At 43.4% G+C, this 13,517-nt stretch overlaps 1 protein-coding gene across 4 annotated transcripts in view; it reads left to right on the forward strand.

Annotated features, from left to right (window-relative positions):
* Nucleotides 1-13,517, forward strand: part of NHSL2 (NHS like 2) — a 129,317-nt gene that overhangs the window by 62,800 nt on the left and 53,000 nt on the right. The window contains exon 1 of one of the 4 annotated variants that reach the window (XM_060756324.2): nucleotides 8,314-8,664. The exons of the other annotated variants lie outside the window; for them this stretch is intronic. Within the exon in view, the coding sequence (XP_060612307.2) occupies nucleotides 8,640-8,664 (25 nt within the window). The 5' untranslated portion in view covers nucleotides 8,314-8,639. Of the gene's footprint in view, nucleotides 1-8,313; nucleotides 8,665-13,517 lie in introns of those variants that run through there. 4 annotated transcript variants of the gene reach the window in all.

Consider the following 13,517-nt stretch of genomic DNA (forward strand, 5'->3'; position numbering starts at 1 on the left):
GTTCGGGGGGGCTGAGTTTCGGGGGGGGGTGAGACTGAGTGAAAGAGGGTCTACCTTAGCAAACCTTTTATATCATTACCCCAATACCCCCGTGCATATGGGATATATTGAATATGGTGATCAGATCATGATATGAATAAACATAACAGTTTAAATAATGCACCAGTAAGGCCTCGGTGGCGCAGTGGTTTAAAGCACTGAGCTGCTGAGCTTGTTGATTGAAAGGTCGCAGGTTCGATTCCGGGGAGCGGCGTGAGCTTCCGCTGTCAGCCCTAGCTTCTGCCAACCTAGCAGTTCGAAAACATGCAAATGTGAGTAGATCAATAGGTACCGCTCCGGCGGGAAGGTAACGGCGCTCCATGCAGTCATGCCGGCCACATGACCTTGGAGGTGTCTACGGACAACGCTGGCTCTTCGGCTTAGAAATGGAGATGAGCACCACACCCCAGAGTCAGACATGACTGGACTTAATGTCAGGGGACTACCTTTACCTTTACCTTAAGGCCTTTTCGCAAACCACCATGAGAATTTCGGGGGGGGGGGGGCTGAAGCCCCTCAAGCCCCCCCCCTCCTACATGCCTGGCCCCATCCCTCCCCTTCTTTCGTAAGAGCCTGAAGACCTGGTGGTTTCAACAAGCCTTTGAAAATGGCCAGTTCTAACTCAGCCCTACACATTGTCGAATACGGCCTTATTTGTCCTACCAATTACCCAGATCATTTCCTCTAGTCGGCCCCAGAATGAACAGCCACAGACCCTTACCTAATATTATTGTTGCCTGACATAGCATTGCACTTAATTCCCGGGCCCCCTAGAATTTTTGGGCATACACAAATCTTGGCCCAGCCTTTTACATTTTTTAATTGCTTTGAACAAGCAGGAATACTTTTAATATATGTGTATTATGGTGACAATTTTTATGCATATTTTGTCTTGTTAATCTTATGGTTATGTTGTATTTACTTTGTATGTTCTGTGATTTTTACCTGGGAACCGCTCTGAGTCCCCTCGGGGAGATGGAGCGGTATATAAATAAAGTTTTATTTTATTATTATTATAAATCCAGGTGGGCAAAACCACCCGATGTTGGAGCCGCCTGTGCTTCTTCTTGTGCAGGTGGATCGTGAGTTGCTTGAATTGGGAAACACAATGACATGCTTTATGCTGAAAGGTCCATCTGCTTTGTAGAAGTGGTGCAGTTCGACACATTTTAATTACTGTAAATAATATGTATAAGCCTAGTTTTTCAACCCTTGTTTTAGGTTGAGAAAGTCCCCTTCGGCTTATACTCGAGTCAAGGTTATTTATTATTATCCTGTGTCATTATTATTATTATTATTACATTTATTATTTTACTCTATTTATTATTATTATCATCATAATTTTACTTTATTACTATGGAGCCCCCAGTGGTGCAGTGGGTTGAACCCCTGTGTCGGCAGGACTGAAGACCGACAGGTCACAGGTTCGAATCTGGGGAGAGGCGGATGAGCTCCCTCTATCAGCTCCAGCTTCTCATGCGGGGACATGAGAGAAGCCTCCCACAAGGATGATAAAACAGCAAAATCATCCGGGCGTCCCCTGGGCAATGTCCTTGCAGACGGCCAATTCTCTCACACCAGAAGCGACTTGCAGTTTCTCAGGTCGCTCCTGACATGACAAAAAACCCCCAACTTTATTGTTATTACATTCACTAGCCGCCCCCTGCCACGCATTGCTGTGGCCCAGTCTGGTGACCTGGAAAATAAAGTAATGAGAAAGTGTTGATTTCTAATATATGTAATGTCTTTATGTTTGTGGGTAAACAGTATTTCTTGCTGTTTCTTTGTCAGTGTTGATGTGGAGAGTGTCTGGTTTGCCCACTCTAGAATATGCAACATATAATTGTCCTTCTTTAGGGGTCCCTTTCAAATCTATGATACTATAACTGTGTGTGTGAATCATATCTATGTATCTATCTCTATGGCTGGATGGCTCTTTGTAAGGAGGGCTTCAAATCTGTTTTCTTGCCCTGATGAAGGGAGTTGGACTGGATGGCCTTAAGTATTTTCTGTTCATCATGGGTGTTCTGTGTGGGAGGTTTGCCCCAATTCTGTCGTTAGTGGGGTTCAGAATGCTCTTTGATCGTAGGTGAACTATAAATCCCGGTAACTACAACTCCCAAATGTCAAGATCTATTTCCCCCAAACTCCATCTGTGTTCATATTTGGGCATATGGAATATTCATGCCAAGTTTGGTCCAGATCCATCCTTGTTTGTGTCCACAGTGCTCTCTGGATGTAGGTGAACTACAACTCCCAAACTCAAGGTCAATGCCCACCAAACCCTTCTAGTGTTTTCTGTTGGTCATGGGAGTCCTGTGTGTCACTGTGTGCAATAATTCCATCATTGGTAGAATTCAGAATGCTCTTTGATTTTAGGTTAACTATAAATTCCAGCAACTACAACACCCAAATGACAAAATCAATTTTTTGAGTGATTGTCACTCCTTGGGTTAGTAGGTGTCTTGTCGCCAAATTTGGTAGCAATTCGTCCAGTGGTTTTTGAGTTATGTTAATCCCACAAACGAACATTACATTTTATTTATATAGATTATTTTATTTTATAATTGTTATTATTACATTTATTATTTTGCTCGATTATTACTGTTATTATTACATTTCCATTATTTTACTCTATTATTATTATTTCATTTACTTTTACTCTCTATTATTATTGGAAGGACATGTAAGCACATTTACATTGAAGAAGGTTAGAATAATAGTTTAATCAGAGTTGGGCAGTCCTATCTTAAATTAGTTTTATGTAAATATTAAAAAAACATTTAACCTACTGCTCCCTCAATTAATGTAATTTTATTGGGTCTATTTTCATTTTGAAATTTAGCAGTAGCTGCTGCATTTCCTACCCTCAGCGTATATTCGAGTCAATCAATTTCCCAGTTTTTTGGAGTAAATTTTAGTGCCTCGGCTTATACTTGGGTCGGCTTATACTCGAGTATATATGGTACCATGGTGTGGGATCCCAGGAGTTGTAGTTCTACAAGGTCTTGGGCCTTGTTTACCACAGAGCGCAGATCCGCACTAAAGTACAGCTCCCAGGATTCTGCCACATGGAGTCACTGCAATTAGAGAGGTGTCAAACGACATGAATAATAGTGTAGACGAGCCCCCTGACCATTTATTGCAGTTTCAGACTGGTATTTCAGATGATTACAGAGGAAATCCTGAAGCCAGTTGGAGGTTGGGATGGCAGTTACACAAATCACAGAGTACTGATGCGATTTACATGCTTTCTTTTGCGTGCTTTTGTGGCCGTTGCTGTCTAGCAGCCACAATTTATTATTTTATTTATTTACTAGCTGTCCCCTGCCACGTGTTACTGTGGCCCAGTCTGTGTATATGTGTTTTGTGGGTGTATATGTGTGTTTGCGTGTATATGTGTGTGTGTGCGGTTTTCTGCATGCGTTATAATGTAATTTTTGTTTTTTGGCTTTTAAGTCTCTTCTGTGTTTTCCAGTGTTTTTTTTATGAGTGATGGTCACTTGTTGGCCTGAGAGGTGTGTTGTGTCCAAATTTGGCGTCAATTTGTCCAGAGGTTTTTGAGTTATGTTAATCCCACACACAAATATTACATTTTTATTTATATAGATCCTAGCCGTCCCCTGCCACGCATTGCTGTGGCCCACATGGGGGTTCTGTGTGGGAGGTTTGGCCCAATTCTATCGTTGGTGGGGTTCAGAATGCTCTGTGATTGTAGGTGAACTATAAATCACAGCAACTACAACTCCCAAATGTCAAGATTCTATTTTCCCCAAACTCCACCAGTGTTCATATTTGGGCATATTGAATATTCGTGTAGAGTTTGGTTCAGACCCATCATTGTTTGAGTCCACAGTGATCTCTGGATGTAAGTGAACTACAACTCCAAAACCAAAGGACACTGCCCACCAAACCCTTCCAATATTTTCTGTTGGTCATGGGAGAACTGTGTGCCAAGTTTGGTCCAATTCTCTTGTTGGTAGGGTTCAGAATGCTCTTTGATTGTAGGTGAACTATAAATCCCAGCAACTACAACTCCCAAATGACAAAATCATTTTTTTTTTGAGTGAAGGACATACATTGGGTTGTTAGGTGTCTTGTGTCCAAATTTGGTGTCAATTCATCCAGTAGTTTTTGAGTTCTGTTAATCCCACAAACGAACATTACATTTTTATTTATATAGGTTTACAGTATATATACCCTGCCTTTCTGATCCTGAGGGGGACACAGAGCGGTTTACAGAACACACATATGGCAAACATTCAATGCCGATTATACAATTAACAAGGACAGGCAACACAAACAGAGGTAAAGGCAGTTTTTTCCCTATCTTATTTCCAACATCTTGGAGGGTGTGCTCGAATCCAGCCACAAGGGGTGCTGTCGCTCCATCTTCCATGCCAAGGAGCTTTCCTTCAATTGATGTCCTTAAGGGAGGCTTTATTACCTCCCCTATTTTTATCTACTTGCATTTCTGGTTTCGACCTGCTTGGTGGGCAAGTAGGCTGGGCTAAATGGCAGATGCTAACCCCAACCTGGGCTCGAACTGCTGACATTCCGATCGGCAGGATTTTTCTGCAGCACGTCGGTTTAGCCTGCTGTGCTAAACTCAGCACATATTCTACCTATGATGGAAACATCTAGGCATGGAAATGCATTGTATTATCCATATTTAGGTAAAACTTTTCCCCTGACATTTAGTCCAGTCGTGTCCAACTTTGGGGGTTGGTGCTTATCTCCATTTCTAAGCCGAAGAGCCGGCATTGTCTGTAGGTACCTCCAAGGTCATGTGGCCAGCATGACTGCATGAAGCGGCGTTACCTTCCCACTGGAGCGGTACCTATTGATCTACTCACATTTGCATGCTTTTGAACTGTTGGGTTGGCAGAAGCTGGGGCTGACAGTGGGAGCTCACCCTGCTCCCCAGATTCGAACCTGCGACGTTTCAGACAACAAATTCAGCAGCTCCAAGGTTTACCCCACTGTGCCACCGGTGGTTCCTATATATATATATATATATATATATATATATATATACACACACATACATACATACATATCCATATCCATATCCACAGAGGCGGCCCTAGGTAATTTTCAATGGTAAGCAAACAGTATCCCCCCCCCCCCCCAACCAATCACTGATATATATTTTCTGTTCGTCGTGGGAGTTCTGTGTGCCGTATTTGGTTCAATTCCATCATTGGTGGAGTTCAGAATGCTCTTTAATTGTAGGTGAACTATACATCCCAGGAACTACAAGTCGCATATGTCAAGGTCTATTTTTCCCCAAGAGTGCCTCAAGAGTGCCCCAGGGCAAAATCAACTATACTGCAGATGCTTACTTTGCATAACGTGTTGAGCCGCCCCTGCATATCCATATCCATATATGGGCCAATGTGTTTCCATTCTGCCAACAGTAGCGGAATGAGTCCTCCTATATCACCTGCTACCTGTTGGAGGTGTCAAGTATTGTTCAGGAGACCATCCAAACACAAAGCTTATGTTCAGCAACAGAGCCTATTAGGAAACAATTTTAATATTGTTATTCTTCCAGCTCCCAGAATTCCCAAATATATTTTAATTGCAATGCTTAGAGTTCCCAGCCAGCATGGGCAATGGCCATGGTTCTGGAAGTCATCCAAAAGAAGTATTATTTCCAAGCTGTGTTTTGCAAAATTGGAATAGCCTAGTATGAAAATCAAAGTGCGAATCACAAGAATGCAGGTATTTATCCATTTCAGAAGGAGGACGAGGAGGGAGGATAGAGAGACACTGAGGAAAAAAAACTTTCAAGGGCATCCGATGCAACACAATTGGGAAGGCACATCCTTTTCGAAGCAGGAAATCCTTATTATATGAAAGGCGGGTAATCCAGGATTTCATTAAGGCTTCCTTTCAAGATCAAGTCTTGCTTCTTTTCTCAGCAAAGTTTTGACATTACACTTCATCACTTCTTTTCTAGCACCTAGAACGTAATGTCTATGCTAAAAATGTTGAAATTTGTCAAAACAACATCCTAATGGTGCACACATTCCTTCTGTTGCTTATACAGTCAACCCTTCGTTGTGCAGCGATCCGAATCCTATGCTCTCAGTGTCCTGGACCACAATCATATTTATTTATTTATCATATCAGAAGCAAACCAAGGGTACAGTTATAATGTATTTAAAAAAACACAAAGTTTAAAAAGTTGGCATTATATTAAATGTCCTTTGGAGTGCCTCTGGTGTTGCTATACAGAGGTCCTCCATTGTGCATGTGGCAAGGCTCAGGGTGCATTGTAAGACCACAATAATGAAAGCATTACATTATGTACAATATCTATTTAGACTTTTTTATTCACATCTCTAGAGCACAGGCTGAGAAGAATTTTAAAATGGCTTTTTTATAAATGCGCATTTTACATATGCATAGTTGCTTTAAGAGGCACTGTTTGGCATTGCGATACCTCTGCAAAATAACTTCGAACAGGCAGTGTTTCTCAACCTTCCTAATGCCATGACCCCTTAATACAGTTCCTTATGTTGTCGTGACCCCCCAAACATAAAATCATTTTCGTTGCTACTTCATAACTGTAATTTTGCTACTGTTATCAGTTGTAATGTAAAGCGACCTCATGGGCCATCCAGTCCCAACCCCCTGCCAAGAAGCAAGAAAATTGCATTCAAATCACTCCCGACAGATGGCCATCCAACCTCTGTTTCTGGTGTATTTTTATTGAGTTGACCCAATTTGGCACAAATACCCAATACGCCCGAGTTTGAATACTAGGGGGTTGGGGGGATTGATTTTAACATTTGGGTGCTGTAGCTGCTGGGATTTATAGTCCATATACAAAGAGCATTCTGAACACCACCATCAATGGAACTGAACCAAACTTAGCACTCTGAACTTGGATGACCAACAGAGAAAACTGTAAGGGTTTGGTGGGCATTGACCTTGAATTTTGGAGTTGTAGTTCGTCTACATCCAGAGACAGAAGTGGCCCTAGGTAATTTTCAACAGTAAGCAAATAATATTTTGGCACACCTCCCCCCCCCCCCCCAACCAATCACTGATATATATTTTCTGTTCGTTATGGGAGTTCTGTGTGCCATATTTGGTTCAATTCCATTATTGGTGGAGGTCAGAATGCTCTTTGATTGTAGGTGAACATCCCAGTAACTACAACTCGCATATGTCAAGGTCTATTTTCTCCCAAGAGTGCCTCAAGAGCACCCCTGGGCAAAATCAACTATACTGCAAATGCTTACTTTGCGTAATGGGTTGAGCCGCCCCTGTCCAGAGAGCACTGTGGACTCAAACAATGATGGAACAGGACAGGTCCGTAGCCATAATTTTGATTCGGGAGAGGGGGGATGAGTTTGATTCGGGAGGGGGGGGGGGTCAGGATCTACCCTAGCAAACCTTTTGTATCGTTATCCCAATACCCCCATGCATATGGGATATATTGAGCATGGTGATCAGATCATGATATGAATAAACATATAATGCACCAGTAAGACCTTCTCCCGGACCACCCTGAGAATTGGGGGGGGGGGTGAAGAAAAAACTGGAAGGGTTTGGTGGGCATTGACCTTGAATTTTGGAGTTGTAGTTCACCTATATCCAGAGAGTACTGTGGACTCAAACAATGGTAGATCTGGACTAAACTTGGCACAAATGCTCAATATGCCCAAATGTGAACACTGGTGGAGTTTGGGGAAAATAGACCTTGACATTTGGGTGTTGTTGTTGCTGGGATTTATAGTTCACCTACAATCAAAGAGCATTCTGAACCCCACCAACCATAGAATTGGACCAAACTTCCCACACAGGAATCCCATGACCAGCAGAAAGTACCGTGTTTTCTGATGGTCTTTGGTGACCCCTCTGACACCCCCTTGCGACCCCTCCAGGGGTCCCGACCTCCAGGTTGAGAAACACTGCTTTAAGGCAGGACACGAGGCAGCCACCCTCTGCTTATGGCCCTTGCTGTATAGACTTAATACATGGATGTTGTGCTCAATTTTCAGTTTCCATTCCCTTGTTATCGGGATCTGCAGCTCTCTGGGCAATGATGCGAAAGTTTTTCCACAATCCCCAATTAATTTGGTTCTTCGTAGTTTTTCAACTGTTTTCCAAAAGTTTGCAAAGTCGAAAGAGTGCAGGAACAATTTTTCAGAAACAGCCCCCAGTTGCCTGAAAACTAAACACACCAGGACCCGTTCTCCCTGTTCCCAGCGCTTTGTAGATAGGAAGGAAGACGGGGACAGGCCAATGACAATGGGCCAGCAGGAGTTGACTCAAACAGCCAATTCCTGGTGATTTCCTCTCCGGCGAGGGCCAGAGAAAGTGGAGGAGGAAGTTGAGCCGGAGGAGGACTAGAAGCAGGCTGAACAAAAGGGGCAACTCCCTCTCTAGGTCCAGCCCTGAGATGGAAGCATGAATACTCTGTAACCCACCTAGAATACAAGTTGCTTGGTTGATATTTCACTCCTGTTTTTGAAGCTGGGCTGCAGAAAGAGGCAAAGGAGGGGTCTGTCGCACATTGCCGTGCATTTATTTGATTTCCAGTGGCTACTTTGAGACCATTGCTGTTGGAGAGCATAGGAACCATGCTAATGTCTTGGCACAAAGCAGGTAAGGAAAGGATTGCTCTGAGTTTTACGGGCTGTATGGCCATTTCGAGTAGCATTCTCTCCTGACATTTCACCTGCACCTATGGCAGTCATCCCCAGAGCTTTGTTCAGAGGCCTGTAGGAATGAGGCAAGTGGTGTGTGTGTGTGTGTGTGAGAGAGAGAGAGAGTCTATCTATCTATCTATCTATCTATCTATCTATCTGGATTATTGTAGGTTTTTCGGGCTATATGGCCATGTTCTAGAAGCATTCTCTCCTGATGTTTCACCTGCATCTATGGCAGGCATCTTCCGAGGATGCTTGCCATAGATGCAGGTGAAACATCAGGAGAGAATGCTTCTAGAACATGGCCACATAGCCCGAAAAATCTACAACAATCCAGTGATTCCAGTCATGAAAGCCTTCGACCATCCATCCATCCATCCATCCATCCATCCATCTATCTATCTATCTGTGGAATGTCCAGGTGGGAGAAAGAACTCTTGTCTGTGTGAGACAAATGTGAATGTTGCAATTATCTGGCTTGATTAGTACTTAATAACCTTGCAGCTACTCAGATAAGGAATACTGGTTGTGGAAGGGAATGTGGATATTGGAAAATGCATAATATGTGATAAGGAATTCTTATGTGTCTGTGTTTTGTTGTCACAGAGGATGCTAGTAGCAGCTGTAAATAAGGGTGGCACTGGCCATGCACTGGCCATAAATAAGGGTGGCACTGGCCAGTTGGCATAGCACATAGCCAGTGCCCTTGATTGATTGATTGATTGATTGATTGATTGATTGATTGGGTTGCTGTGAGTTTTCCGGGCTGTATGGCCATGTTCCATAAGCATTGTGTCCTGACGTTTCACCCACATCTATGGCAGGCATCTTCAGGGGTTGTGAAGTCCTCTGAGAATCCCTGCCATAGATATGGATGAAATGTCAGGAGATAATGCTTTTGGAACATGGCCAGACAGCGTGGAAAACTCACAGTAATCCAGTGATTCCGGCCATGAAAGCCTTTGACAACACATTGATTATTGATTGATTTCACACAGCAGACGCTATGGGGAGGGGGGCAACTTAGTGCTTGGAAAAGTTTAGCTCTCTGGATATTCCTGGACTTCAATTCGCAACTCATGGGAGTTGCGCTGCAATAGCACCTGAAGGGCCACACATATTCCAGCCCACGTTAATCGCAACCTTCAAAGTCTTGCTCTTGCATATAATTGCAAGTAGTCAATGCATGAGGAACAGAAGAAATTGCAACACAATCAACCAAACAGTCATATTTCATTAGGCCTTAAACCAAAAAAATTGCAGTGTGTCAGTTTAGAGCATTTCTCCATCTTGCTCATGGACTTAGCATTCACCAAATGTGTGAGACAACAGTTCTGTAACCAGCACGGCTATCCACAATGTTCAGGCAGTTTGTTGTACACAAAACATGAACTAGCAACAGTTTTGGATGTTTCAGAGTAGAATGTATAATTGTCCTACCTGGCCATGCCAAGGCTCTGTACTGTCTTCAGTGCTATTTAACATCTGTATCAATAACTTGAACAATGGACTATTACGGTGTTTCTCAACTTGGGGGTCAGGACCCTTGGGGGGGGGGGTTGCGAGGTGTGTCTGAGTGGTCGCCAGAGACCATCAGAAAACAGTAGCAATCCATTCATAACAGTAGCAAAATGACAGTTATGGAGTAGCAACAAAAATAATTATATGGTTGGGGGTCACCAAAACATGAACTGTATTAAGGGGTCGCGGCATTAGGAAGGTTAAGAACCACTGCCCTATAAGAAATGCTTTGAAGGCAACAAAGCAGAAAGGTCATCCTTTCTGCTTTAAGTATACAGAAATGTGGGGTAAGAGCAAAACTTAAGGATGTTATTTTGGGGGCTCCAGCTAGCCCTATTCCAAAACTACATTTTCCATTACAAGATGAACTACGCAGTGAAGACTTTTATCCCTAGCTATTATGACTCCCTCCACCCTAAATCCCTCTCCTTTTGTTGTGAACCCCAAACACAATTCAAGGAAATTGCCTAGAAGTCAGTGGGAGAGGAAGGAGACTCAGGGCAGAGGCGGAGAGGTGAAACCAGGCACACAAAGGCAGTTCAATGGAGAGGCCCCAATGACCTCATTGGGGCTGCATCCTTCTCTTCCATGGGAGGCGAGCTAGAAAGCTGCAGCAAGCAAGCAACAGCCATTTGAGTCAGCCTCAGATGTTAAGATGGAAAGGAGGGCAAGAGGGAGAGGAATCTAGGCAGAAGGGCACTGGAACCTTACATTACACACAGAGAGATAAATGTGCGCTTTAACTCATGGGGGAAAACAGGCCACAGTTCAGCTGTCACGATGGAGAAACATAGAATCATAGAATCAAAGAGTTGGAAGAGACCTCATGGGCCATCTAGTCCAACCCCCTGCCAAGAAGCAGGAATATTGCATTCAAATCACCCCTGACAGATGGCCATCCAGCCTCTGTTTAAAAGCCTCCAAAGAAGGAGCCTCCACCACACTCCAGGGCAGAGAGTCCCACTGCTGAACGGCTCTCACAGTCAGGAAGTTCTTCCTCATGTTCAGATGGAATCTCCTTTCTTGTAGTTTGAAGCCATTGTTTTGCGTCCTAGTCTCCAGGGAAGCAGAAAACAAGCTTGCTCCCTCCTCCCTGTGGCTTCCTCTCACATATTTATACATGGCTATCATATCTCCTCTCAGCCTTCTCTTCTTCAGGCTAAACATGCCCAGCTCCTTAAGCCGCTCCTCATAGAACTTGTTCTCCAAACCCTTGATCATTTTAGTCGCCCTCCTCTGGACACATTCCAGCTTGTCAATATCTCTCTTCAGTTGTGGTGCCCAGAATTGGACACCATATTCCAGGTGTGGTCTAACCAAGGCAGAATAGAGGGGTAGCATTACTTCCCAAGATATACACTATGCTCGTATTGATGCAGAATTATAAGACTTGCAGTACAATGCTAAATAAATATATTTAATCACAAGGAGACCCAGCTCTTTCATCTGTTGAGGTCTTTTAGGATCTGGATTCTATTTTATGGGGTATTTGCTATCCCTCCCAATTTGATGTCATCAGCAAATCTGACTAGCTGATCCAATAGTCCAGTATTTCCCAACCTTCTGAATGCCGCGACCCCTTAATACATTTCTGCATGTTGTGGTGACCCCCAACCATAACATTATTTTTGTTGCTACTTCATAACTGTAATTTTGCTACTGTTGTGAATCAAAAATGTAAATATCTGATATGCAAGATGTATTTTCATTCAGTGGTCCAAATTTGGCACAAATACCCGAAATGCCCAAATTTCAATACTGGTGGGGTTGATTTTGTCATTTGGGAGTTGTAGTTGCAGGGATGTACAGTTCACCTACAATCAAAGCGCATTCTGAACTCCATCAATGATGGAATTGAACTGCTTGAGTACACGGTGCTCCCTGGATGTAGATGAACTACAACTCCAAAACTCAAGGTCAATGCCCACCAAACCTTTCCAGTATTTTCTGTTGGTCACAGGAGTTCTGTGTGCCAACTTTGGTTATTTATTTATTTATTTATTTACAGTCTTTGTATACTGTAAATAAATAAATGAGAAAAGCAGTATACAAATACTGTAAATAAATAAATGAGAAAAGCAGTATACAAATACTCTAAATAAATAAATAAATAAATAAATAACCAAACTTGGCACACAGAACTCCTGTGACCAAAAGAAAATACTGGAAAGGTTTGGTGGGTATTGACCTTGAGTTTTGGAGTTGTAGTTCACCTACATCCAGAGAGCACTGTGGATGCAAGCAATGATGGATCTGGACCAACCTTGGCATGAATACTCAATATGCCCAAATGTGAACACTGGTGGAGTTTGGGGGAAATAGACCTTGACATTTGGGAGTTGTAGTTGCTGGGATTTATAGTTCACTTACAAGCAAAGAGCATTCTGAACTCCACCAACGATGGAATTCAACCAAACTTGGAACACAGAACTCCCATGACCAGCCAAAAATACTGGAAGGTTTTTGTGGGCATTGACCTTGAACTTTGGAGTGTTAGTTCACCTACATCCAGAAAGCAGGAGAGGGGCTTTAGGTAGGAGGATTTGCCGTCTGTTTCAAAAAAGGAAGAGGAGGGCAGGTGGAAAGATCTTCAGCCTTCTCTGCCAAAGGAGTTCCTAAGATAAAGTATATGTTTTCTGTATTGTCGAAGGCTTTCATGGCTGGAATCACTAGGTTCTTGTGGGTTTTTTCGGGCTATAGAGCCATGTTCTAGAGGCATTTCTCCTGACGTTTCGCCTGCATCTATGGCAAGCATCCTCAGAGGTGTGAGGTCTGTTGGAAGTAGGAAAAATGGGTTTATATATCTGTGGAATGGCTGGGGTGGGGCAAGGAGCTCTTCCCTGCTCTTCCCCACCACCCAAACATTCACACCTAACTGCAGCAGGGAAGAGCTCCTTGCCCCACCCCAGCCATTCCACAGATATATAAACCCATTTTTCCTACTTCCAACAGACCTCACACCTCTGAGGATGTTTGCCATAGATGCAGGCGAAACGTCAGGAGAAATGCCTCTAGAACATGGCTCTATAGCCCGAAAAAACCCACAAGAACCTATATATTTTCTGGTGGTCTTTGGTGACCCCTCTGAAACCCCCTGCATGACCCTCCTCCCAGGGGTACCAACCCCCAGGTTGAGAAACACAGTTATAGGGTTTTCTGGTGCGGAGAGTGTGTGTCTTGCCCAAGGTCATGCAGTGGTTTTTCATGGCTGAGTGAGGATTCAAACTCTGATCTCCAGAGCCATCCCAACACTCAAACCACAATGCCAGGCTGACTGATTATCTTTCA

This window comes from Anolis sagrei, chromosome 10 (genome assembly GCF_037176765.1).
Source record: "Anolis sagrei isolate rAnoSag1 chromosome 10, rAnoSag1.mat, whole genome shotgun sequence".
Classification (NCBI taxonomy): domain Eukaryota; kingdom Metazoa; phylum Chordata; class Lepidosauria; order Squamata; family Dactyloidae; genus Anolis; species Anolis sagrei.